The following is a 25427-nucleotide window of genomic DNA, read 5'->3' as shown; positions in this document are numbered from 1 at the left end:
ACTTGAAATGACCAGTGTTAAGATCAACCACGATCGCCATCTGTTGGTGGTGGTTGGTGTAGACGCACGTCTCCCAAGCCCAAACATCTGTTAACTGGGAAGAGGGGATGGCAAGTGGGAAGGGAGAGAGTGTGTGTGCACATGTTTGCACATCCATCACTTACAACCTGTAAGGAGCACACCACCATTCAGATCTGGACTTTGGGTGATTTTAATTTTATCAACCTAATATCTGTGTTCTAATTCCAGTAGTATGTATTGTTTTTGTGATTAGAATAAACTAGAAAGAAAGATATAACTTAGAAGGGAGAAAGCTATGGGGACAAGCAAATCTTTTTTTTTTCAAATTAAAACTAAAATATATTTGATTTTTAGTCATAAGTAGTAATGGGAGAGAAGGGAATAAAGACATATTGCAAACTAAAGAAGTTTTAGTACATTCTAAGCAGTTCTTCAGCCTTGTCCACATAAGCAAGTAGGTCTAAACGTGAATTTTTACTTGTTATCCTCTCCCTTTGAAAGTCTAATTATTCTGCAGTCACGTCTCTTAATTACTCTTTATCCGTTACTGCCAGTGCTTCCTCTGGAGTGGATTAGCTCCTCAGAGAAAGAGCAGCAGCATCAGGGCAGCGAGGGCTGTGGGCTGAGCCGCCATACTTTGAAGTTGGATAAAACCTGAAGAACCAGCATAGACACACTGCTTCCACACAGCCCTATACCCCCACATTCTTGGGTGTGTTCCTCCTCCGTGTTCTTAGAGTGTGCATTCTGCCGGTCAAGAGCCCCATTTGCCTGGTACATTGTACCTCTCTTCTCCTTATTTTTTTTCCTTAATTAAGCTACAGATGGGAACAGGGGAAGCTGAAAGTTTGGGTTGCTTTATCAACTGGTACCCAACCATCTGTTATTCTTGTGGGCACTAGTGATTGACAGTAGATGCAGATTAAGTTCTAATTACCTGTGACACACCCCCCCATTATTAAATCTTACTGCAAGAAAAGCTATCAGGACAACAATGACCATTTCCCATTGTGCTCTGAGTGGACAGCATGAAGATGCTTAATGAAAGGGAAACCCCTTAACACCCCTCAGTGGCTCCAAGTAATCACCTCCCTGTGTGCAGGAAGCCAGCAGACCGTAACTCACAGACAGAGTGCAAGCCTTTCTACCTCTCTGTGAAACCACGGGCTTTCAGTCCTGGCCCACGAGCTGACGAAAACCGCAACGGAAAGTCAAACTGATGAGTTTCAGAATGTCTTCTCTTCCTCTCCTTTTTGTCAGTCTTGAAGCATGCATTTGTTTCATGTTGAAACAAACAAAAGCTGCTGGCCTTGGAAAAAGAGAAATCTGTGTTAGCATCAAAATGGAAGGGACCACTGAGTCTGACCGTTCTTTGTCACCCCCCCCCATCTCCTTTCATAGCTGAGCTAATGAAGAACAAACTGCTTTTCATAATAACTTCATAAATAGGCGGCAATGAAAACTTCAATACCATGCATTTTTTGAACTTTGGAAATTTAGGCAAAGTCTTAGACTCAACATGTGATTTTTTTTTTTTTTTTACCATTTACAATAATGGGTGTAATAACAGATTGTGAAGATAAATAAAATACATAAGATGTATATAACACACCACACATAACCTCATCATTGTTCATGGTACAGCTTTAAGAGCATAAGTAGGAATTTGGTAACTGTAATCCCCTTTATTATTTCTTCAGTGAATCAGACAATTAGGGCTGGCTTCTGGGAAAAAAAGATTTGTACAGGTCCTTCGGGATCTAAATGGGTAAGCTGGGGTAATGGACAGGTGGAATGGACATGTCTAAAGTGATGTTTGAGGTAAATTTACGCAGACGGGTCCTCTTAGACTGGTGGTGGAGAGGACTATTTAGTGCTTTTAAAGTAAGTCTAGACAGCGTGGGGAAGAAGGGGATTTTGGAAGCAGCGTCGGAGACAAAGCTCGGCAGGGCTATGGTAGTCGTTGAGGAATGACTCCACTGATGCAGTCCTGGGTAGCCTGAGCTTGGTGGGAGAAGGGAGAGTAAAAGTGTTATTGAACCAAGATACGGGAACGAGATGGAGTGTGTGTTTGGGATGCTTCGAGAATAGAATTTAGAAAGTGGAGGGCATGGGGAATTTTTAACCAAATACTTGCTATCTTAACAAAACAGTAAGACATTTAAGTAGAAAGAAAGAGATCAAGACAAACAAAAGCTCTTGCAGAATTTTTGTGGTTTTTTTTTTGTTTTTTTTTTTTAAGTCAGGAAAGAGAAATGGTATCATAAAAAATGAATTACAACTACATCTCTGGATAAATGTCCAAATAAAGTCAGGGCTGAGGATCAAAAACTCAATGTAAAAAGGGAGGCAAGGAAGTGGAATGGACAGGGAAGTCCCAAATGGACCAGGGAGATGGAATGAGAGCCACCTCTGTGGCTACCGGTTCCCATGGTGAAGAGGGTGCACACAGCGCAGGTGTGAGAGTGAGCACCATGTCAGGAAAGAGCTCAGTGGGGCAGGGGTGTGGTGTGGCCTGAGTGTTAGCCTCTTTATGTCCCCCTACAACTCTGTGTCTTTGCTGTCATGAAGTGTTCAAAGCAGCAGCAGAGGGGACAATGCCAACTCGCGACCTTGTCCTAAACGTCCTACTGCTTGGCTGACAAAACTCCAAGACCTCCCTTAAGTGACTGTCAGCCCCCTTGTTCTCAGTGGGAGTGCCAACTTTCCCCAGCTTTGGGAGATGTGCGGGTGACAGAACCTAAGAAGTGCTTTCACTGAAGCCTGCAAATGGGAGAATGCTGGGAATGACCAAGCATGTGACCTTGGAAGCTGAGTCGTCTTCACGTCTTGTTTGTTTTTGGCGCTCCTGCTTCTTTACATCTATTTTTGTAAATGTAATGATCCAAGTGGATGTTGTTATAAATGCTCGGTGCTTCTTCAGGGAATTGAAGGTGTTTGTGCTGCATTATGCCTCTTGGATGTAATTATCATTGGAACCCTAAATTATCTTTACCTTCATGCCTAGTTAGAAGCCATTTGACTACGCGATTATTCAGAGTGGAAGGAGGAGAGTTAAATGGAGAAAAGAGGTGGCTCATGCCATTTGTTTCCCCCAGACAGATGTATTTCAGCTGCTTTTAATGTACAAGTACAAGTTCATAATATTCAGAGTGGTATAGAACAGGATGCAGATTTCTGAGATTGCCTAACACACTGAAGACACTTGAGTTTCTTTTCTTTCACCCCCAGTGCCTCAGTGCATTTATGACATGCTAGACAAGTGCTCAACCTCCCAGCTACATCCCCAGCATTAAGATTCATTCCTTCTTTTAATCCTCAAAAGTCAATCTTAAGAAAGGCATAAGAGAACATGTTTAAAAACTTGTAAATTAATCATCAGGAAAGTGGAATTTTGGAACTCAACGATATATACATGAGGAAATTGGGGCCCCAGATTCATGAAATATGTCCTGCATATTTCTCTCAAATGTACTTTGATTTTAAAAAAATATATACTCTTTTTCAGACTTTTCCCTGAGTTGTTAGAAAACAAGCGTAGGTAATAGTGCTTTTCCTCAGGGTCTGCACCAAGTGGGTATGGGGTTAGTATCTGCATGTGAATATAAATTAACATTTAACTTTCAGCAGCAGTGCACTAAATCAGAATAGTCTGCATTTTCCTCTCCCCAATTTCTGTGACACCATAAGGAATTTAAGCACATTTCTCATGCACACAATCATTAAATTAGTGATTAATCCCCATTCAGTTTCATAGTCTCAACCGTCCATCTTAGACACACATACATGCTCACCTTCACCATACTAATACTCAGTACTGAGTTAGAAGGTGATATTAGTAACATTTATAAATGTAGAAGTCTTTGGCAAAAGAAAAAAAAAACCCTACCTTTTAAGATTGTTAAGCACAATACATATACAGCTGCCACCTAGCCTGTGACCACACAGCACTGTTCACTGAGCCAGGATGAATAGAATAATACAACAGCTTTTTTTGCTGTCTGTATGTCATAAAAGCTGTGTGGGTCGTAGGACTTTAATAGATCTGTGGCCTTGTATTTGGCTTTGTAGTTGACCACAGACATAATGTTACCAGAAGGAGAAAAAAAATTTTTTGTATAGAGTGTACAGTGCATTCCCCCTCCCCCAAAGATTGTCAGGAAAGTACCTGTTCTTCAAAGCTAAACATCAAACTTAATACAGAGCTTCAAAGGGAGAGCCTGGCCATTTCATTTTTTAGTTTAAAGTTCAGAATTCTCATTGCATGCCCCTCAGTAAAGAACATTTTGTACTTTAAAGTTTGCAGATGTTTGAAAAAATAATAAGTGTGTTCTTTGGACTTGGACGTGAATAAGAGTTCCTTCTGACTTCTTCCTGTTGCCTTTTGTTTTAGATATGGGAAAATCGTCTCCACAAAGGCGATTTTGGATAAGACAACCAACAAGTGCAAAGGTATGTTTCTGTGGGCAGTCGGCCCCTCGGCCATAGTTTTGGAAAGACAAGGGAGTGGGCGGTCTTCGGTTTCACAATTAACCTCACGGTGTTAAAAAAGCCGGTCTCGTATGTCACCCAGTTTCTGTCTTGCACAATGTCAGCATATTGCTTACGTTTGTTTTGTCCCTGGTTGAGTTTTGGCTGGAAACTCCACAACTAGCAGTTTGCCAGAATTCTGGATTCGGCGCCAGTAGAGTTAACATGTAAAATACAAGTTGGCATTTAGCCCCTGCCTCTAAAAGTGGGGGAGCAGAGCTAGAGAATAGCTTTCCTTTCCTGAGCCTGGGGAGATTAGAGCTGCTTACTGAAGACCATTGGACTGTACCAAAGAACTGAAAAGATTACATATTGTGTAAATTGGCTCTATTAATTAGAATAGAGTAGTTTTAAGCAGTACTTAATTACATGTTTCAATACTCTCGATTGTTCTCTGCTGAATGCCTGTTGACAATATTGGCGGCAGGGAGGAGAGAACCATTTTCACTGACCAAATTGTACCAGGGAGGGGAGGTCACGCGCCCCTTTGAAATATGCTGCTGCATTAATTTGATGCACTGACCTTCAGTTTTCCATGCAATTAGGATGAGCTCATCCAGCTCCTTGAGCTGCGAGGGAAAGCGTCCGGAGCAGGGTGGCGCAGATGCTCTGCGCATCTGACTTTTAATGATCCAGTGTCTTAACAATAGGCATGTGATTTCTAGGAAAATGGAAGAATGCAGTCAGCTGACTTTGACTCTAACTACTGACCCCGGGAATTGAAGCAAGGTTGACAGGAATAGGCAGAGAAGGCAAATCTCCTCATTAATTAGACCCTAGTTTTTCAAGTCGTGGTGATGGGGCATTGGCTTAGCAATGCAAAAGGCAGGGAACATAAATGAAGCCTAGGGTGAGGCCTCCCCTTGTAAGCCAGGCCTTTCCTTTAATCTAGACTTGAAGTGGTTCATTGTACGCTCCCCTCTTCAAAGTGCTGAGATTTAAAGGAGCTATTGTGGCAGATATCTAAGCCCATGTTTAATCAACATGGCATATTAAGGCAGTTTTGCCTTAGGACAGTGAATAGAGTGTGCTTTATGTAGAATGGTACCCAATAAATATTTAAAGTGAATTAAACCAGAGAGAGTCAAATGCATGCGGAAATGCATGCACTTAGTTGCCAAGATTGGTTTTATTTAGCATCAGTAAATGACTTGGGAGATCAGAGACATAACCAAAAAAGTCTTTTGGTTTTATAGAGAAAAATAGGCCCTCACCAAACACAAAGTAGAAAGCTGATCTCAAAAGTGAACGTCAAACTGGGAGAGAAATCACAGTGGATAAATGGTTTTAGTCTACCATCTCTCCCTCCCAACCTCCCTCTCTTCCTCCCTCCCTCCCTCCCTCCCTGCCTCCCTTTCTTCCTCACTCCAGAGGAATCTGATGTGGCAGTTCATAATGCTGAAAAAGCAGAGCTGTGACGTTGAGTGGGGGAGAACCCCTTCTCCAGCTGAACTCTCCAGTGCCCAGACTGAAAGGCACTCACTACCATGTGCTCTTCTCCAATGGCTGCCTCTTTCCTAGAAACCAGAATTCTGCTCCATGTTCAGTGTGGTCTAGGCAAGGACAGCAAATTTCACACAGCCATATGCAAAGCTGCATTTTTGGAAAGTGTCCACAGATAGAGAGATTTATGAGGCTTCTAAACAAAAGTAAGGGTGATTCGGAGCTGCTCTTCAATCCAGCAAGTTTCCTGGACACCTTATCAAGTGGGTCTTGGGAGACACTGCCCTGTGGGGCCAGGCAGGATTCTTTCCAGGATTCCCAGTCTCACTAGCCTCTGCATAGTGTGCATCAGCAGCTGTGTAGGGTGTGAAATATAGGTAAGGTGAGAAGGTGATCAAGAGGGAGTTTATAAAGTTATGACAGCCAGAACAAGTTTGCAGGATCGGGTAATGTTGAGACAAATGAGAAGTAATAGTTTGGTTCATAATAAAGCTGGATAACATGCCACCTATAATAACTTGCTGTGGTCAGTATATGTGTGTATAGTTTTTCACATATGATAGTTTCGGTGCATATAGATAAATTAGTACATAAGAGATTATATAGAATTGCTATAAATGATAAACACTATACTAAATATAATTTTTAGAGATTAAATATATTCAAGTATTTCATACAGGACTCCAAGAGATATTGAAGGTCATGAGACTTTTTCACAAACTTATTTGGGGGCCTCTATTTTGGACAGTTAAGCTGAAGAAATTGTTAAGTCTGAATAAGGTGCATTAGTTGTTGATGATTCAGTTGGTATTTTATATTTTCAATTTTTGTCAAAATTTAGCAAACAAAAGATTTCTAGGTGCTTATCAGTAATGTCATAGGCAGGTTAGGACAGAAAAGCCCACAAAGGCTTGGCTAGAAATTGAGTTATGGATGGATGAGATGAGAGCACATATACACATTAACACATAAGAAAAACATGGGTGAGGGTAAATCAGACTGGTAAAGTGCAGACAGAAAACCTCATTTTATCACAGAACAAGCCTGTGTTTGATAGAAACCAAAGCAGAAATGGAAAACATACTCTGCCCACGTGCAGTCTTTTCACAATGGAGGCAGACTTCAGTAAGCAGGATGAATATGACTACTCATGGTCTTGGGACCTGGTGACTTAATCTCCTGGAGTGTCAGTGAGCAAACCTGCATGTTACTTAGCCCCCCCTTCAAGGACAGCTGCATCCCTGTTTATACAATGAGACCTAATTAATTCTATTGACCTCGTATGAAATTGCATGGCTCTTACCTTTACTTGAAAGTAGCACAGATACATGGACAGACAGCACATGGTGGCATGATTACTGGTTTTGTTTATCTTCAATAAATGATTATGAATTCCTAGAGTAGGATTCTACAGAGGCCAGAAACACATGCTATCAGTGACTGAATGCAACAATTTGTATTTCTTATTACAACAATAAAATCAAAGAATGGTCCTATTACACGAGCAGATTGCACCTTCAAGTACAATAAATAGCATCATGGAGGAGAGGTTCTGCTTATTGTAATGTATTGGCAGTGGCAGAGTTGGTAAAAGGAAGTGTACATCAGTAGAGGCTGCGTCATTTCAGTGTAGTAGGGTGTGTTTGTTTTATGATCTCCAGAAATTGTGGAGTTGTATGAAAAAGTCAGAGGCAGAGCTTGCCTGAGAATCCAAGTGTGATGCATATTAACATAAGACCCAAATATGTTCAACCTATCTCCTACCCTGGCAATTGAGGAGCGCTGTCTGCTTGAGCTGGCATCAGCTGCCTCCTTTTGCTTCCCAACCTGGCTGTTTTTGTACTGACTAAATCAAATAAGCCTCTCTCAATCCAATTCTAAGTGCTATAAAGGAGCTGTTGCTTACTTCAACTTCCTCATCCATCCCTCCTGAAATGTCCACGTCTGTAAGTGATGGTCTGCTCCATTACAGTTTACTTTGTGAAGAAGCAGGTCATGAGGCCAGTGCTGTGGCATGACTGTTGCATGTTTCTCTTTCGCTTCATTGTTGTATGCATGTCCCTCCAACACCAGTACTGTCTCTTCATAAGTTCTGAGTGTCGACGAGAGGCCTGGCTCCTCTTCTTCATTGTCTTCTAAATAGTGCCATTCGTTTTCAAATTATACTTACTAAAATTAATTTTAGAGCCAAGGGTAGCAGTGCATGGACTCACAAGGCTGAGGAGGAGGGCAGGCCCCAGGTAGCCTGTGTTATGTAGCAAGACCTTGCCTCAAACAAAATGTTTTAATAATATTTTTTATTAAATAAATGCATGTACATCTAGGTACCCCCATGTATGTGCACAAGTATAATAGAGATATATACCTGTATAAAAGTGGTGGCGCACACCTTTAATCCCAGCACTCAGGAGGCAGAGCCAGGCGGATCTCTGTGAGTTCAAGGCCAGCCTGGGCTACAGAGTGAGTTCCAGGAAAGGCGCAAAGCTACACAGGGAAACCCTGTCTCGGAAAACCATAAATAAATAAATAAATAAATAAATAAATGAATGAATGAATGAATGAATGAATGAATGAAATAAATGAAATAAATTTCATATGACTTGAGTTCAGAGCAAAGCTGGTATTTGGACTAGGCTCCTAGCAAGTCTTTGAAGTTGTACTAAATATGCTTACCCATTGCTCATTATATGAAGAGTTACTGCAGTGAACACTCCGACTGGCTGTTTTCATGCAGTGATTTCTGATGAGTCTACAAAGGTCCTGTGACACTCCTTCTTGCTAGTCTGCACTGTAGGTACCATCCATGTGTATGTATTCAGTGCTGCCCTCCTCAGGCTCCACCCCCTAATTTCCTGTTTTGATTTACTGTGGCCTGGGACAGAGATGATGAGCTCATTAACCGTGTTGTGAAAGCACAGGCAAATGAGCACTGGAGAGTGGCCTTTCTTAGGTGTGTCTTGCTATGTCGCATGCTGTCTTTGGTCTTCATGCAAAGATGGATGAAATGACTATTTCGGGTATCTGGAGGCATTTTCATTCTCTCCTTTATTTTGAAGAGAGCTAATGTTATTTTAGGTAAATGAGTACTTTTAACTAGGCACTAAAACTTAGATTATATTTTTGTATCAAATGTTCACACTTACTTTAACTTAGAAAACTAAGGGATAATCCATAGAATACGTAATTTTTGTTTCTGTCACTTTTGAGCTCAGTCATATAGCTCCATCTTTTTGTTGTTGTTGTTGTTGTATCCTTTAAAAGTTCCTGAAGCTGTCTCTCACAACACCTGCAAATGCCCCTTTACTTATCTGTCTGTCTATCTTGTCTGTCTGTCTGTCTGTCTATCTGTCTATCTATCTATCTATCTATCTATCTATCTATCTATCTTTACCTTGCTTAGCAACTTAAATGTCAGGGGTTTTCCAGCTCAACTCTAGGACACCTGAGAAGATCTTTAAGAAGACAAAGCTCATGCCCCGCCACGCCCCTCACACATGCATGCTTTTAAGGGATGTTTTGAAGGACCAGGGAAACCACTGTAGCACGTGTACACCTACTTCTAATGCCTGTAGCAGAACCAAAATGAAGTCCTTCTTTTAACACTTCATACAATCAAAACGGAATGCCTTAAGAAGAGTATTTTTTGCATTTCAGGTTATGGTTTTGTTGACTTCGACAGTCCTGCGGCGGCCCAGAAAGCTGTCTCTGCCCTGAAGGCTAGTGGAGTCCAAGCTCAGATGGCAAAGGTGAGTGGAGCCCTGTGTTCCTGAAGGTTGCTGCTCCTCCATCCCTCCATCCCTGTGCACCCAGGCATGCGTCTTCAGTAATAGCAATTATGCAAAGGCTCTCTTCTTCATAGTCTAAAGAAGGATTGACAAATGTGTATACTTTACATAGTAAATTATGTAACCTCATAAGTGAGTCCAGAAATAGCATCAGATTTTCTTGGATAATCAGAATTCCAGAAGGCTTTAAAATCTACACTGTTTTCTGAAAATAGAGATTCACAATTTGTTGCCCAAAGAATTAAGCCATTTTAGGCATACCTCAAAAAGAAGGTAATGGGATACATATGTCTCAAAGCAGAATGAGAAGTATTTAGGGAGAGGAGAGGGACCAGCAAAAAGGAGAGAGAAGGAATGGTAAATAAGAACAAACTTTCACATGTATAGAAAGTCACAGTGAAACCCATCCCTTCATATAATAACCAGGAGATTCATTTAATAAAGTAATTGGGGAGGGATTGGAAGATGGCTGGTTGGTAAAGTGATTGCCTTGCAAACATAAGATCCCTGACAGGCATGTAAAAAGCCAAGCTCAGTGAAATATTCACAACTCTCTGTGCTGGGCAGGGAATAGGAGGATGTCACAGGCTGGCTAGCCATCCAGTCTAGCTGAATTGGTGAACTCCAGGTTCAGTGAGAGACCCTGTCAAAAACTAAAGTGGAGAGCTACTGAGAAAGTCATCTAGTGTTAACTGGCCTCCACACACAGACACAGACAATTAAAGGTAGAAAAGGTAATTGTGCATAAAATACCATAATTTGAAGGGATATATAAGTGGCTCACATACGGATTTATACAAATGAGAGGTTGGATATGAATGCATGCCATAGATGCTGTTTTCTCTGTATGATAGCCAGATGATTTTTACTGCTGATTATTTATGTAATATGAATTTATCCTTCAGTAGTTTTATATGAACTTTATTCTAGATTCATTTCTGGTGGACTTTAAGCATCCTAGCTGAGGAATATTGTTGAAATATTCCTCCAAGTGAAGAATATGCCTAAGCGCTCAAGGACTATAAAACGAAGACCATATGTTTCATGCTTCATAAGCATCCGAGCACAGTGTGCCTGGGTTTTAATTACTGTAAGACATAATGCTTGCCCTGAGTTGTGTTCTCTTTACTAATTTCCTTGCAAGGTTAAAGACCTGGAATCCAGGAACATCATCACTTAGCAATGTGAATGGATTGACTCACTAGTCTGTGTCTCCTTTCACTTCACATTCATCTGCAGGATACTGCTGCAGATGGCTCAGCTGATAAACGTACTCACTGTCATGCCTGCTAACCTGGGTTCTATCCCTGGAACCAATGTAGTAGAAAGGGAGACTAACTCTTACAGCTTCTCTGATACCAATAAGCACACTGTAGCACATGTGCAAAAATACATCCAAGTGTATAAAACGCTTAAAGCCTTAGATGATTTGATGAACTTGGAAAAGTTAGTTTAGCATGATCAAAATCACCAACCCCATGTAGTTAGAATCCTAAGGCTAAAGAGACTTCAGGTTGTTCTCCAACTTACTGGCACTGAGCCAGCTCTCTTTTTTTTTTTTAACATAGGAGCTCACATATCCCAGGCTGCCCTTGTACTTCCCTGTGTAGCTGAGGATGACCTTGGACTTCTGAATCTTTACCTCCACCTCCTAACTACTAGGATTACAGACATAAACCACCATATGTAGCTTTCAAATTCACATATTTTTTATTTAAAATGAGTAAGAATCAGAAAGAGGCAACCCTTGAAGCACTGTGCATCTCTTAATGTGTTGTATTCTATAACAGAAATTTCATTACACACTACACACTTCTCAAAATCACATTAACTAAGCCAATGTGTATGTCCTGGTCTTTATAGGGCAAATATAAGCTTGGATGATATCCTTACACATAGTACCTATAGTAAATTTATGAAGATAATCATGGGGGTTTTTTTTCCATGCATCAGTTTCTGTGTCAAATATTTTAAAGCCTAATATTTGGCAGTATGTTATTTCAAGTCGTCTTTTCAAAAGAGCAATGGTTTTCTATTATCAGGCTTTATGAAGTGCAGAGGAAAATAATTGGGTACTGTCCTTGGCTACCTCTGAATAGTACCACACAATCACTCCCTGAGGAACACTCATATGTCCAGGAAAGGAGGCTTACAGAAGTTCAAGGACTATAAGGAAGACATAGGTCACTTGAGAAGACCTGAGAGATAAGTTAGCTGCTCACAGCCCTACAGCTGCCAGCATAGAGATACTTTGAATGTAAGAATCGACCCAGATAAAGGTTTCATACAACGGATTTCTTCCTTCTAATCCACATCATTTGGTGCTGAACTGGCCTCCAGAGTAGAAGTTAAGACAAACAGAAACCATAACTAGGAAGCATCCCAGTTTTCAGATGATTGCCCATCATATGAGCACTGTCCAGTGTTGGTATTGAAAACTATGAGATCGTAAGCACATTGTGAACACGGGGTGCCTATTTGTGTTCTGGTCCATAGAGCATTTACTCTGCCCCTGTAATCAATGTGTGACTGCACATATGATAAGCAGGGCTTACCCAGAACACCACAGTTCTGTCCTTCACTCTATACATCCCAGCTCACTCTGCAAAGCTCCTCCTTTCTCTTTTGATAATTTCCAGGAGAGATGCAATGGCTTCTGCAACTACTCCCATTTCAGAAAGTCCCTTCTCTTGACTTCTCACACCGAAATGCCATAACTTACAGCGTCTCTGTCACTACATTTATGGCTGTCCCTGTCTGTTTTCATGTTCTCCAACCTCATTTAATGTGGTGTTTAAGTAACAGTCTGTTGGGGGGAAAGCTTCATTACATTTCATATGCAGTATATAGAATGTGGGGTCATGTATAGATGTTTCACAGACTGCCCAGAGCTCCACAAAATACCTGAGTCTTGGCTGTTGCTGGTTCCCAGGGGGCCATCACAGACTACATTGCCGTTATTTGCTGGCAGCAGGATTGACTATTGAGTGATCTAGAAGCAGCATTTTGAAGGTTTCCATCCCAATGATCATTTATTATGTGAACATGTGGAATGGCATGTGATGAATGGGCTTAGGTACATTGTAGCTAAATCTAATTACATTTTAGAAGATTGGTTGGGGTAGTAGCTGATACATAATGTATTATAATTTTTTTCTTACTAAAATGATGCAAAATATTTTAACATTTGATTAACATTTTGAAGCTAAACACTTGAAGAGATGATTAGTGTATGATATTCAGTGTTTATAATTTAAATACACAGTCCTGTTGCACAGAAATTCTGAGTATCAGGTAACAGCAGGGACTTTTCCCTTCCCCTGAGTCAGGTCTGCTCCCCGCAGTGTATGTTCTTACCCAGTCTCTCTCAGCTCCCCAGCTGTGCTTTCTGACCCTTCAGAGTTGGAGCACTAGCAGAGGGTGGGAAGGTCTGTTGGCCTAACAGTGACAGAATCTGGCTGACTTTCTGTCACGGGCAGTAACCAGATGTTCTTTCTCATAAAGTACCCTGGGCGTGTTTCTGAGCTCTCTACCCAATCTACCCCCAAGCTAACTAACTGTCAGCCTTCCTCCAGTGAGCTGTCTCCCCCTGCCCTCCTAGGCAGCCTTCCTAGGGGACTCTAACTCACTCCCAGACCGCTCTGTGTGGTCCACTTCTTTGGAGTTTTTAAGAGGGCACTTAACCACATAGCCCAGGGTGACTTTGAGCCCGTGATTCTCCCACCTCCTGCCTCCCGAGTGCTAGAAATGTTCTATGTGTTAGCAAGCCAGCTTCCAGTGAGTCTTAGTTCCTATCTCTGTACCAACCATCAGTAAGAGAGTAATTACTTCCCAGCCGCACTGGTAGGCCCTTTCAGTCAGCTTTCTCCTTTTCTGTTGTTTAGCTTTTGAGTCATACATCGACCCATTGTATCCTGCGGGCCGGTGGGGATACAGATCACATTTTCTGTCAGGCCTGCTGAAAGCCCTGTTGCTTGGCTGCTAATGAGAGGCTAAAAGACCACATGTGGAGGCCCAGAACATGGCTGCCTTTCTCTCCACGTAGATGTCATTCTCAGCCTCTGTCTGTCTTCCAGACAGAGCTGAATGATCAGCCACTCACCCTAATCCAGTCGTAGCCAGATTCTTGTAGACTTTCTCTAGGTAGTTTCTCACTGTGGATCCTGGGAACATCAACACCCATTGTCAAAACTGAGTTAGAAAGAAGGCTGTTTTATCAACCTATCAAAAAACACGGGGACCTTTATGGGGTAGCCCCTATGTACCATTTTAGCCCCTGTAGTATTAAGGAGCATATTTCTTCCAAACAGATAGGCTCCGTTTGGAAGAAATCTTTACATTGCATTTATTCAAAACAGGCTTGGGTATAGATTGACTCTATAGGTCATTTCAGTGTTGCACTCTGAATGCCAACTTCCAGGAGCGTTAAGAACAAGCCCCATACAAGGGTTTCATAGCTTTACTTTGCAGGGGACATGACTCTCTGTCACCTATGGGAAGGACCAATGCATAGGTTCAGGGATGCTGGCTGTGTGTCATCATTCTGCAGAATAAATTTCAGGACCTGGTTCCTTTTGCATTTCTCATCTTTAAAATCACTTTTTAAAATGCTAGCAGATCTCCTGTTCTTTACCATAATATCATAGGTTTGAATATCTGGTCTTTACTTCATTCTCTTATGCTGATGAACTCAAGGATTACCTGATGCACCTCTTTGGAGAGAGAATTTATATAAAGGAAATTTAAGTCTGGCTTGTGTGGTTGCACTATAAGGGACCAACCACTGTCCACTTTCTTCTAGTGAAGGACTCGGGGTACTGCTTTGTGTTAAAAACTCACATACTCTCATCTTTACCTCTTGTGTAATCTGAAGCAACAAAGGGGCACTCAGTTGAAGGTAGGCTGAGCTGTGATGTTGCTTGACACCTGGGGTACCTGGGCTGAGGTATGAGCCCACAGAAAACTTAAAAATAACTTTCAAAACTGTAAACTGAGGACATGAGGGTGGCTGTTTCCCATTCATGCTCTGAGCACCACAGCTTTGCTCAGTACCCGCCATGTGGTGTCTGGTTTATTGATGAAAAGTATCAACTAATTAAGATAAAAGGTTTTATTCCAAAGTTGGATAGACACTGAAAATTCAGAAAAGGGATGCTTGGAAATTACGTCCATGGAGTAGCACCTTGATGAAACGTACCACACAGAAATGGCCTTGGACCTTTTGGAAAGCTGATGTATGTAAAACAGAGCAGATGCTTCAAATGTGTATCTCCTTCTCAAATATATGAGCCAGGTATCATGGCTCATGCCTGCAGTCCCAGCATGTGGGAAGTTGAGGCAGGAGAATTGCTGTGAGTTTGAGGCCAGCCTGAGCTACATGGTAAGTTCCAGTCTAGCCCAGGCTATACAGATGTGAGACCCTGTCTCCAATAGAAAAAAAAAAATCAGATTCTATTAAAAGAAAGACAGATAACTGGCTGAAAAGATGCAAGGCTTGACTCTCTGAGGATGCTACCTGAGACAGAATAGCTCCTAACAGCTCTTTGTCACCTCCTAAGGCTGGCTGGGGGTCAGCAGACCATTAGGGATAGTAAGCTTGTATTCTTTTCTCAACAACTAAGCAGACAAAGGAGCAGGATTCCATTCCCCTTACTCAGAGGCCCACCATGCTCTGAGCAGTCTGCAGGCCCCACCGGCGGCCATTGGCTGGTGGGTGAACCTATTCAGTACAAGAGAAAACAGACTGAAAACAGACATCTGCTCCTCCCGCCAAGTCCCTTTCTTGCATTTTAGGAACCATTCCACAAGCACAGGGAGGGTTTTGTTCATTTCTTTCAGATGATGACTGAGTGCTTTACACCATGTGGGACCTCCAGAGCCTGGCTTTTCTACTCAAGTGAGCATTAGTGCCATTTAGCCCTCTCACAGCCAGTGTGGGACTTCTTTTTCCACATGTTTGAAGAGCTCCTGAACCCCATCCATGCCTAGGGACATAAAGAGGCCCAATGCACCCACTGTTCTTGGCTACCTGTAATTGACAGAATAACGTTTTCAGACATTGTGATTTATTATTTAGACATAAAGACACTAAATTAATCTTCATTCAAAACACCACCAATTACTATAAATACTTTATGACCCATTTCCTATGAATATGTATAGTAATGAGACTTCGTGGACATTTAGAGGATTTGATTGGTGTGTGTGTGTGTGTGTGTGTGTGTGTGTGTGTGTGTGTGTGTGTGTGACTAGTACAACCAGCCTGGGGTTTTATCCCATTCTTTTGTGTTTTAAGTTTTAAATTACTGCAACATTGTGGGTAGTGTTTACAGGAAAGAAAGAACACATGAGACTAGCTGTAATGGTCATCCCAAATGAGGAAACTTGACTGACAAGGTTGTTGCTATGGGAAACAAATACCAGATATCTCCAAAGGCCTGGGGCATAGCTCAGCAGCACAGTGCCTCCCTAGCACTCAAAAGGCTCCTGAGTTCAAACACCCAGGATATTTTTTTAAGTCATAGGAAATACTTACATATATTTAGTCCCTTGTATGTTACTCTCAGCACAGTTATTGAGCACACACATATACACACACACTTTCATTCAAGCTTTTAACCATCTGAATATTTGAGTTGGTTTTTTTTTTTGGGGGGGGGTTGTTTGTTTTTTGTTTGTTTGTTTTGCTATTGGTAAATCTGTAGGTTAAATTGAAACTCTACGAAGTCTATATTGCTTTCATTAATATTTATCCCAGAAGTAACTAAGACACATTAGAAAGTATTCATGTCTTCCTTGTCAACTCCCCTTTTAAAAAGACTTGAATGTGTAAAAAGTTCTGTGAGCATGCTTAAATATGAAGTCGTTGAAATCTTTATAATCATAATTTCAGAAGTCTAAAAGAATTTGGGTGTGCATTTCTTACATAACACATTTAGGTCATTATAGCATATCTTTGCCTAGAAAGTATTTTTGTGACCTTTAATTAGCCAATTCCTGCTTTATTCTGAACCTAAGCATGATTTATGAGTCTTAATCATGCCCTTCCCCTACCTTGGTGCCTCTGAAACCTTCTTTTTTCTTTCTTTTTTTTTTTGGGGGGGGGGGGGTTGAGGATCGAACTCAGGGCCTTGTGCTTGCTAGGCAAGCGCTCTACCACTGAGCTAAATCCCCAACCCTGAAACCTTCTTGTTTTGCAGAGTTTGGCTGTCAGAAGACAGTCCCTCCTCCATCCTCTCCCAACACACCTCTGGGGAGGGAAACATCCCAAAACATGGTGGTTTGTCTCCCTAAAGTATCAGTCACTTAATGGTATCAGGTTCCAGAGCTTGTCTCTCTCCAGATTTGAATTGTTGAGGACTAGAAGCAAAGTTTAACTCTCATGTTGGATGGGAATAGATGCTGAGAGAGGGTCTCACATTATAGCCTAGGCTGGTCTATGTAGCCCAGGCTACAAGTGTTGAGCTCATAGGCATGAACTCTAAGATAAAGCACAGGGTTTCAAGGAAGTTTTGGAGCTAGAACAAAGCTTTGTGGTCATTTTCTTCAGTGTTAGAACTCCAGGAGTGGGGGAGGGGAGAATCTAATATAGTAACTGACAAAGTAAGGCCACTTCCTATTTCCGATTGTGAAAGTTAAGCCTCTTGACTTAGCTTGTTCTCGATGTCTTGTGTTCTCATAGCAAACTTAGCCCTTCAATCTTTGAGGCTCCATCCATCCTCCCAATGTGATTTGTACATATCAAGCCTTTGCTTCACCATCTGTGTTTTCTTTCCCCTCTGTTGATCTGTGAGCTCCTAGAAGATGGGACTGGGGTTGCAGTTGCTTTGTAGAGAGTGTCTGGAAGGCATGGGATGCATTGGAAGAGCCCTTTGGCTCTGAAGCTCTTTTCTAGGAACTGTGACCCTGCTTGTATGGGTTTCCACAGGAAGGAACCTTCAGAGACTTGGGAAGTGAGATGACTCTTGGAGGGACTGTGTGGTTTACTGGGTGAGGTTGGCAGAGGCAGCAAGTGAAGAGACTATAAAGAGATGAGACTTCCCCCTTCTCCCCCCCACCTTAGGCGAATTTGAGAGCTGTTAACACCCGAAGACAACTCTATTGTCTTTCCTTGTTTTTTGAAACACTGTGTGTGTTATTGCCCTACATCTGTTAAATAACTTGGCACATTTCAACATTAAAGATATACTTCATCTCACTGACACTGAGATGTTTTGTTCAGTGTGAGTTAAGCAGTGCTACCACACTAAATCCTTCTCATCTCAGCTAGAAAGCAGAAACAGGTGCTGTTTTGATTCGCCCATGAAGGGTTCATGAAGGAGACTGTTCAGCTGGTTGGTGTTGAACATTTTGAAATTTTTCATATTTTATTGGACCTGGACCATCTGGGCTCAGAGCCAGTGCTCTGTGCCTTTGGCCTGGCTGTGCACTGCTTTCTTTCTTACCTGGGCCAGGAAGTTCTAAGGACAGTGTGGGTTGCCCATTCTTCTGTGTCTTTTAACTTTAATTCTTGGGAATGCCAGGACATTTATCATTCTGTAGGAAACTAAGTGAATTCATTGATTTAGCCATCCATTTCTTCATTCATGTTTGGAGTGCCAGAAGTCAAGCTTAAGACCTCATGCCAAACAAGAGCTCTAACAGTGAGCTGAACCCCAGCTCTAGATGATTTTAAATCTTAAAAAGACAAATAGTCAATGTTTGTTATTGCTTGAAAATTATATGAAAGGAGTGTTGTGGAATAATGCTTTTGTACACTGGTTTAATAAAATTCTCAGCCATTAGCTCAGGCTTCCTACTGACTAGCTCTTATACTTCTTTAAACTCAGCCCATTTCTGTTAATCTATATGTTGCCACATTTTCCGTGGCTTTACCTCTATGCCATTACATGCCGCTTCCTGCACGGCAGGCTGGTGTCTCCTCACTCAGCCTGTCTCTTCCCAGAATTCCCCTTGTCTGCTTATCCCACTTATACTTCCTCCCTGGCTACTGGCCAATCAGCATTTTATTAAACAAGTATACAAAAGCATTATCCCACAACAAAGGAGAGATTTCATTTCAGGTTTATTTAATGTTAAGATACATTAGAAAGACTTTGTACAAAGGCACACTTGCATGCTGCTTCACATATATTTTTAGAACGCTATGTACTTCAGAAATCGAGGAAGTCATAATGAGGATATTATTCCATTGCCAAAGGCTAAAACATCAATTAATGACTTTACCAATAGTGCTTATTAAAGAGCAGTCAGCTCACGGGCTTCAGTGTGTAAAGAGAAAATTGGAGAAAGAGGGATATAGTTCTGTGGTAGGACACTTACTTGCCTAGAAAGCTCAAGGCCCTGGGTTCATCTCCAAAACTAGAAGCAAGGGGAGCATATAATCAAAGGAAAATTTGAAGTGAAGCTTGGGCCAACCTCAGTTGCATAGGTGAATTTTGACTTGGTCAGAAAAGATCTTGTCGTCAGGTAGGCTTGTGGTTAGGACAGCAAGCTCTCCATACGCGTGCATGGCAGTCACACACATTCTCAGTGCACACAGCTCAGTTGCACGTCTTTGGTTCCAGCTGATTCCTCTCTAACAAAGGAAGACTGAGTGGGAAATGATGTGATGAGAGTGTCACTTCCCAAACTTGATGTGCTTGTTAATCAGCTGCTCATCCTGCTAAAATGCAGCTTCTGGTTCTGCACGTATGAGCCTGGGGTTCTACACTGCTAATTAACTAAACAGCAGTGGTTAGTTAATCTTGGTGTCACGGCATGCTGCTGACACTTGCATTGTGAGGACATCCTCCCCAAGCCAGTGCAGACCAGTGGTGCCACTTCCACATCTGCTAAGGATGACATTGGGGACCACGCCTGGCCTGTACAGATTGTACAAAACTCAGACACGATTTTCAAGTGTCCGAGATGCCTTAAGCATTCTATACACGTCAGGGTCTCACTATACAGTGATTACAGGGCTTGCAGAGCCAGTGGCTGCATAAAAATGTGATAGGATAAATGTCTCCCTTCTGCTGAAAAGTGACAGCTGACTTTCTGTTCTGCCTTAGCAACAGGAACAAGATCCTACCAACCTGTACATTTCTAACCTGCCGTTGTCCATGGACGAGCAAGAACTTGAAAATATGCTCAAACCCTTTGGACAAGTGATTTCCACAAGGGTCCTGCGGGATTCCAGTGGTACCAGCCGTGGTGTTGGCTTTGCCAGGTAAGCACCCTGCCATCTTTTTATGAAGAGTTGTAGCTCTGCTAAGTCATTCTAGAAAGTGAAAAATGACCAGAAAGAGAACACCTCAGCCAGGGTCATGGGAGCCAGTTGTACTGTGGACTTCAATTGCATGTGACTTTACATGTATGATTTTCCAAGCCTTGGAAGTTCTGGACTCCCCAAACCAAGCACACAGTAAGTCCTGTATGGCTCATGGCTGGAACTGTCACAAGAACAGTGGTCCTGGACACATGCTCCTGACAGCTTGACTCCTTACTTCAAGATGCTTGTAACCATTCACAAATGGTCTCCCAAGGTTCATAGATAAATCAGTATCTTTTTCTTGGATAGAAATCTGATTCATAATAACAGGTTTAGTTAGGTTTCTTAAGCTAAATATTTCAGACATTCAGAAAGGAAAAAGGGAATATGTTACCTAGCCATCTCATCACCTTAGAAGCTGTTGACAGTCTATAATTCTTCAGGTTCATTTCTTTTTAATGACTGTTCTAGGTACAACTGAAGCACCCCTGCCCCCCACCTATGGAATCTTTACCCTTTTCCTAGAACGGATCCTTTAGTGGCTAGTTGGTTTCTAGAGAATTAAAGTTAACAGAAAGAGCTTTGATTTGTGGCAGATTTATAATCTAAAAGCCCCTACACAAAAGCTGATTTTACAGTGAATTATTTAAGAATTTATTAGCAGTAGGCACTGACAGATAGTATCAGCATGCATTAAATTATTAACTGATTTTTGGAGGGAAGATGCTGACATTCACTTAACTATGGAAATGACATTCACATCTTACCACACACTTGTGATATCAACAAAGCATTATTTGTTAAAGCATTTATTACTAAGGGACCTTATCATTGTCACCTCCCCATTAAGTCACAAGAGCAAGGGCTGCAACTTGGTTCTATTGGCTTTTAGTCACTTGTCCCATTAGACCAGACAGTCTGGAATAAAGCCCACATCTCCTTGCAGCAGTATCAGTAGTACATACTTATTACTTCATCAGTGACAAGGCTTTAGGCAAGACATTCGGTGGTCCGGCCACATGCCATTCTTCCATGGTGCTCTTCTGAATGCAGATAAGTGTATCACCCCTGAAGAGTTATACCACCCCTGCAGAGGCCAGTGGAATTCTATTTTTTAAGACCTAGCACTGCTGGTTAAAACGAAGATGTGGCTGAGTAAACCAGAGTGGAATACATTTGGGGAAGGTGATTGGATGTTTCCACTGAAGGAAAGCCAATCACAGTAATTAAGTCCCCACAAGTGTTTCTCAAATGTTTTCGGTCACCTGTAGAGGGAAAATAAATGGTAAAATTAGGCCCTAACCTTTAATTTCTCCTCCAAAGTCAAGCTGACAAAGTACATAATTAAGTTCACTAATTGAAATTTAAACCCAGAGTGAAAGTTCAAAACACATAAGGCCTATCCTCTGACTGACACGAGCCGTTACCCTGCGAGTTTATAAAAGGAAAGATTATCTTTAAAACAAAAATTCTAAACTATTGTTTTAATCACAAAATCATGACAAAGAAAATTATTATTTTTTGAATTACAAATTGTTGCAAATTAAATTTTAAGTTTCCAACCATTAGAAAACCATGATTGAATATGACTGCTATGAAACACTCTTCACAGAATCTACTATCTTTTATAATTCAGAATATTCTGTCTGTGATAATTATAACTCTGTGATAAGTTATTTTCCTGTAGACATGCCAAAGCCAACAGCGAAGGAAAGAACAAACCTCCTTGTTCGATGCCATCCCCGTGCCTTTCCATGAGGTTCCCTTTGTTCCTAAACCTAAAGCGATAGTTATACAAAGTCCCTTAGTGCTGTGCGTGTACTACTTATGTATCTCTTTTTTTTTTTTTTTACATAACCAGGATGGAATCGACAGAAAAATGCGAAGCTGTAATTGGTCATTTTAATGGAAAGTTCATTAAGACCCCACCAGGAGTTTCTGGTATGTTGTTTGCCCAAAGTTTTATTCATTGTCTTTGATATAGCATGTATGTCACTTTAGCACACAGTGGCTCTTAAGACCCAAAACTTCTCACTTTTTAACACTTACTTGTATGGATTGGCAAATAAGATTTGCACGTGCACCTGCCAGGAGGAACTGGCCTGTCAGCTGCAGTGGTAAGGAGCTGACTTGCAAAGCATTGCAGAATTGACTCTTTGGACTGGCAGCCATCTTTTAACCCACCTCACCACCATCCTCTGTAGCCTGGACCTCAGCTCCTACGCCTTTATGTCTTTAATCCAAACCATCTCACCTCACTTCACAGAGCATTCATGCCAAGTTAACGCCCAGACTCCTGGGAGGCTTGTTCTGAAATACAAGGAGCGCCTCCTCTAGTTGCTGAGAATTGACTTGTTAATCTGTTTCCTGTCTTTAGAAATCTGGGGTGCTGCAATCCTTTCTTTAGTGGCGGCCCCAGCTTCCTTGTACGTTCGCCGTTGGTTGAGCCGGCTGGAAGAACACTGAGACTGCAATATTGCCACTGTAGACGATTTCCTTTCTCTGTGGCACCATGAAAATTAGCCAGACTCTTCAGCAGCACTGTTTCTCCTGCAGTTCTCCAGGCTTCCCAGCATCCTCCCTTCCCCGCTTCATCCACCCATGCAGTCCTCTAACAGCACAGAGCAGATGACCTCACTTCCTGTTTAGTGAACAGAATCTGGAGAACCAAAAATGCCACGTGATCACTGTGTTCTCCAGTGAAGGGCCCATGCCTGTGCCCTGCTCTTTCCATTCTCCTTCCAGAAGGATGTTAGAGCTGTTCGCAGTCTTGTTCCATTGGGTCCTTGCTACAAGCCTTCCTCTCCTATAATTGTGTCTGCTCTTTGCTTATATCCCATTTTTCCAACAAAACGAAAACTTTTATTTTGGATCTATAAAATAACATGTTTCTGACGAGACTAATTGGTGAGCAAATGGAAGAAAATCGACAAACAGTTAATATTCTACTTGCATTTCTATTGCTGAGATTAAAAAAAAAAATACCCTTATAGAGAGCAACCAGAAATGAGTTTGTTTTAGCTCAGTATTCCAGGTTATGTTCTATCGCTGTGGGAAAGTCAAGGTGGCGGTGGGGACTCACATTGCATCCACAGTCAAGAGCAGGGAGAGAATGGATGAACTCAGGCCCGCTTGTTTGTGTTTGCCTTAATTTCTCTATTCTCCTGTAGTTTAGAACCCCTTGTCTAGTGAATGGTGCCGCCCGCAGTGGGCTGGGTCTTCCACATCAGTTAACTTAAAACCGCCCCCCAGACGTGCCCACAGTCACTGGTACTTTCTCCCAGGTGATTGTGGGTTGTGTCAAGTTGACAGAACTATCAGAATTCTAAACAAAAAATTGTGAATGTAGACATCATGGATGTTTTTAATCACAGAATTTAGTGACTAGACATGGAAACTACTTTATGCCAGGGTTTTCCCAAAAGAAGATAATCCATTTGTGTTTGAAATCATCTTAGTGTTCTGTGATCTCAAAGTTAAGTCTGTGTTTTCCTGAAAGCACTTTTAAATGGTAGTCTTACTTCCCGTCACTCCTCAGTTCTGTCCAGGTTGGTATCTTCTCCAAGCATGTAGTTTAAAGTCCTTTAGGCAAGCATTCTGTTTGCTAGGACAACTGTAACAAAATTGCACAAACAGTAGATTAGTGACCCACTCACCTTTCTGAGGGCCAAAAAGTCCAAGCTGGAGGAATGCAAGATTGGTTCCTTCTGAGGGCTGCCAGGCATCTCCTTGGCTTGCAGTTGGCCATCCTCTTCTTGGGTCTCTTCACATCACCTTCCCTCTGTGTGTCCTTTCATTTATGAGAACACCAGTCACAAGGGATGAATGGCCCACCCTAGTGACGTCATGAGAAACCAATCACGATGGTTGAATGGCCCACCCTAATGTTGTCCCTTTTTAAGTTCCTGTCTGTAGTCAGGGTCACATTCTGGGGTGCTGGAGTTAGAGCTCTAGCATGTCTTACTAAAGAGGAGGAGAGAGTAGGAGGGAATCATGGTTGACCACTCGCTTGTGACTGACATCGTCTGTGCCATATCATCCTTGAACCAGTCACTTCCCCTGCCCCCGGGGTTTGGCTGCTTTGGTATTACATTTCTGACAGATTTTATCCAGTCTTGAGATTTCAGTTTCTGCTTCCGGTGAGTCTCAGTCATTCATCTCTTTCTGACTTTTCTATTGAGCATCAATCTCCATGTGTCCACTGTCTCCAGAGCCAACCCTGTTGTCCTCACTGCTAGTGCTCTTGTCTTCTTTACCGCCATTAGTGGACTCAGAAACTCTACCCTTCCTCTCTCCCATTCAAATAATCACTCAGGTCCTTGATTTTTCATCTTGATTCTTTCTGCCTCTTCCCCCTGTGCCTGCTATGACCACCTGGTGTGCTCCTGACCTCTCATTAGAGCAGCCTACTAATGGCTTGTCCTGCCCAGCCTGACCTCCCTCACATTGCTTCCTAAAGAGCCAGAGAATGTTAGACAAAATGCATCTCTGTTTCACCATGCTCCCACACCCATCACCATTCAAGAAAAGACTGAGGGTTCCCAGAATGGCACGGAAGGCCATGGTGACCAGAGCCCTTGCTCCTCCATGCCATCCCTCCATTCCTACCGTCTGGCCCGTGCCCTCAGTAATGAATCACAGGTAGGTTTATACATGGCACTCTGTCATTTCTCCCTGTGTTCTCCCCCGTGGCTCTCCACCTTGATCTCTTTGCTTCCCATTAGAAGGGATGTCCTCTCCTTACCTTTCTACACCTTCTCTGAGTCTGTCTTCCCCTGTGGGGCCTGCTCTGACTCAGTTGGGGACATCTGCCTGGGGAGCCCACGAAGGATTCACATTGCCATCTGAACGCTGATTTGTTTCCCTGTGTCAGTCCCACTGTGCTGGAAGCTCCTAGAAGTTTTCTCATCTCTTTAAGTTCATGCCTTGCAGTGATTCAGCTATACTGAGCAACAACCAGTGTTGTTAGTTTTTAATAAATTTCTTCCACCATAACACCAAGACAGCACTGGGTCCTAACAGGGTAGCACACAGGAAAGACCAAAGTGCCTTCTGGTTTTGCAGTCAGTCCCCAGCACACTCCCTAGCCAGCACGCCGTTCCTCGGGATGCAGCAACCACTTCCCCTTGCTTTGAAAGAGAGGCACTGAAGCTGTAAGAAAGGGAAGAGAGAGAAGTGTCTACTCCTTTTTCATATCCCGCCCCCACTGTACCCTCAGGCTTCTTGCTCGGCAGGTATAAGACATCTGCTTTCTGCTTCTGGGTCTGGAGCAACAAGTCTGTGTCCTTACAGCATCATTGTCTGCCTCTACATACCCATGCCTTGCAGATCTACTCTTGCTTGGGTACAAGTCTGGAGAGGGGTCCTTTCAAGGTGTTCCTCCAGCCCCCTGCTCA

General features: G+C 42.3%; 1 protein-coding gene across 10 annotated transcripts in view; it reads left to right on the top strand.

Annotated features, from left to right (window-relative positions):
- Positions 1–25427, top strand: part of Rbms1 (RNA binding motif single stranded interacting protein 1) — a 218210-nt gene that overhangs the window by 170503 nt on the left and 22280 nt on the right. For all 10 annotated transcript variants that reach the window (XM_036184979.1, XM_036184977.1, XM_036184981.1 and 7 more), the window contains exons 3-6: positions 4415–4473; positions 9649–9740; positions 19832–19989; positions 21893–21972. In XM_036184979.1, coding sequence (XP_036040872.1) covers positions 4415–4473; positions 9649–9740; positions 19832–19989; positions 21893–21972 — 389 coding nt within the window. The remainder of the gene's footprint in view (positions 1–4414; positions 4474–9648; positions 9741–19831; positions 19990–21892; positions 21973–25427) is intronic.

The sequence above is a fragment of the Onychomys torridus genome, chromosome 4, assembly GCF_903995425.1.
Source record: "Onychomys torridus chromosome 4, mOncTor1.1, whole genome shotgun sequence".
Taxonomy (NCBI): domain Eukaryota; kingdom Metazoa; phylum Chordata; class Mammalia; order Rodentia; family Cricetidae; genus Onychomys; species Onychomys torridus.
Note: the sequence above shows the minus strand (reverse complement) of the source record. Positions and strands in the feature narration are given on the sequence as shown.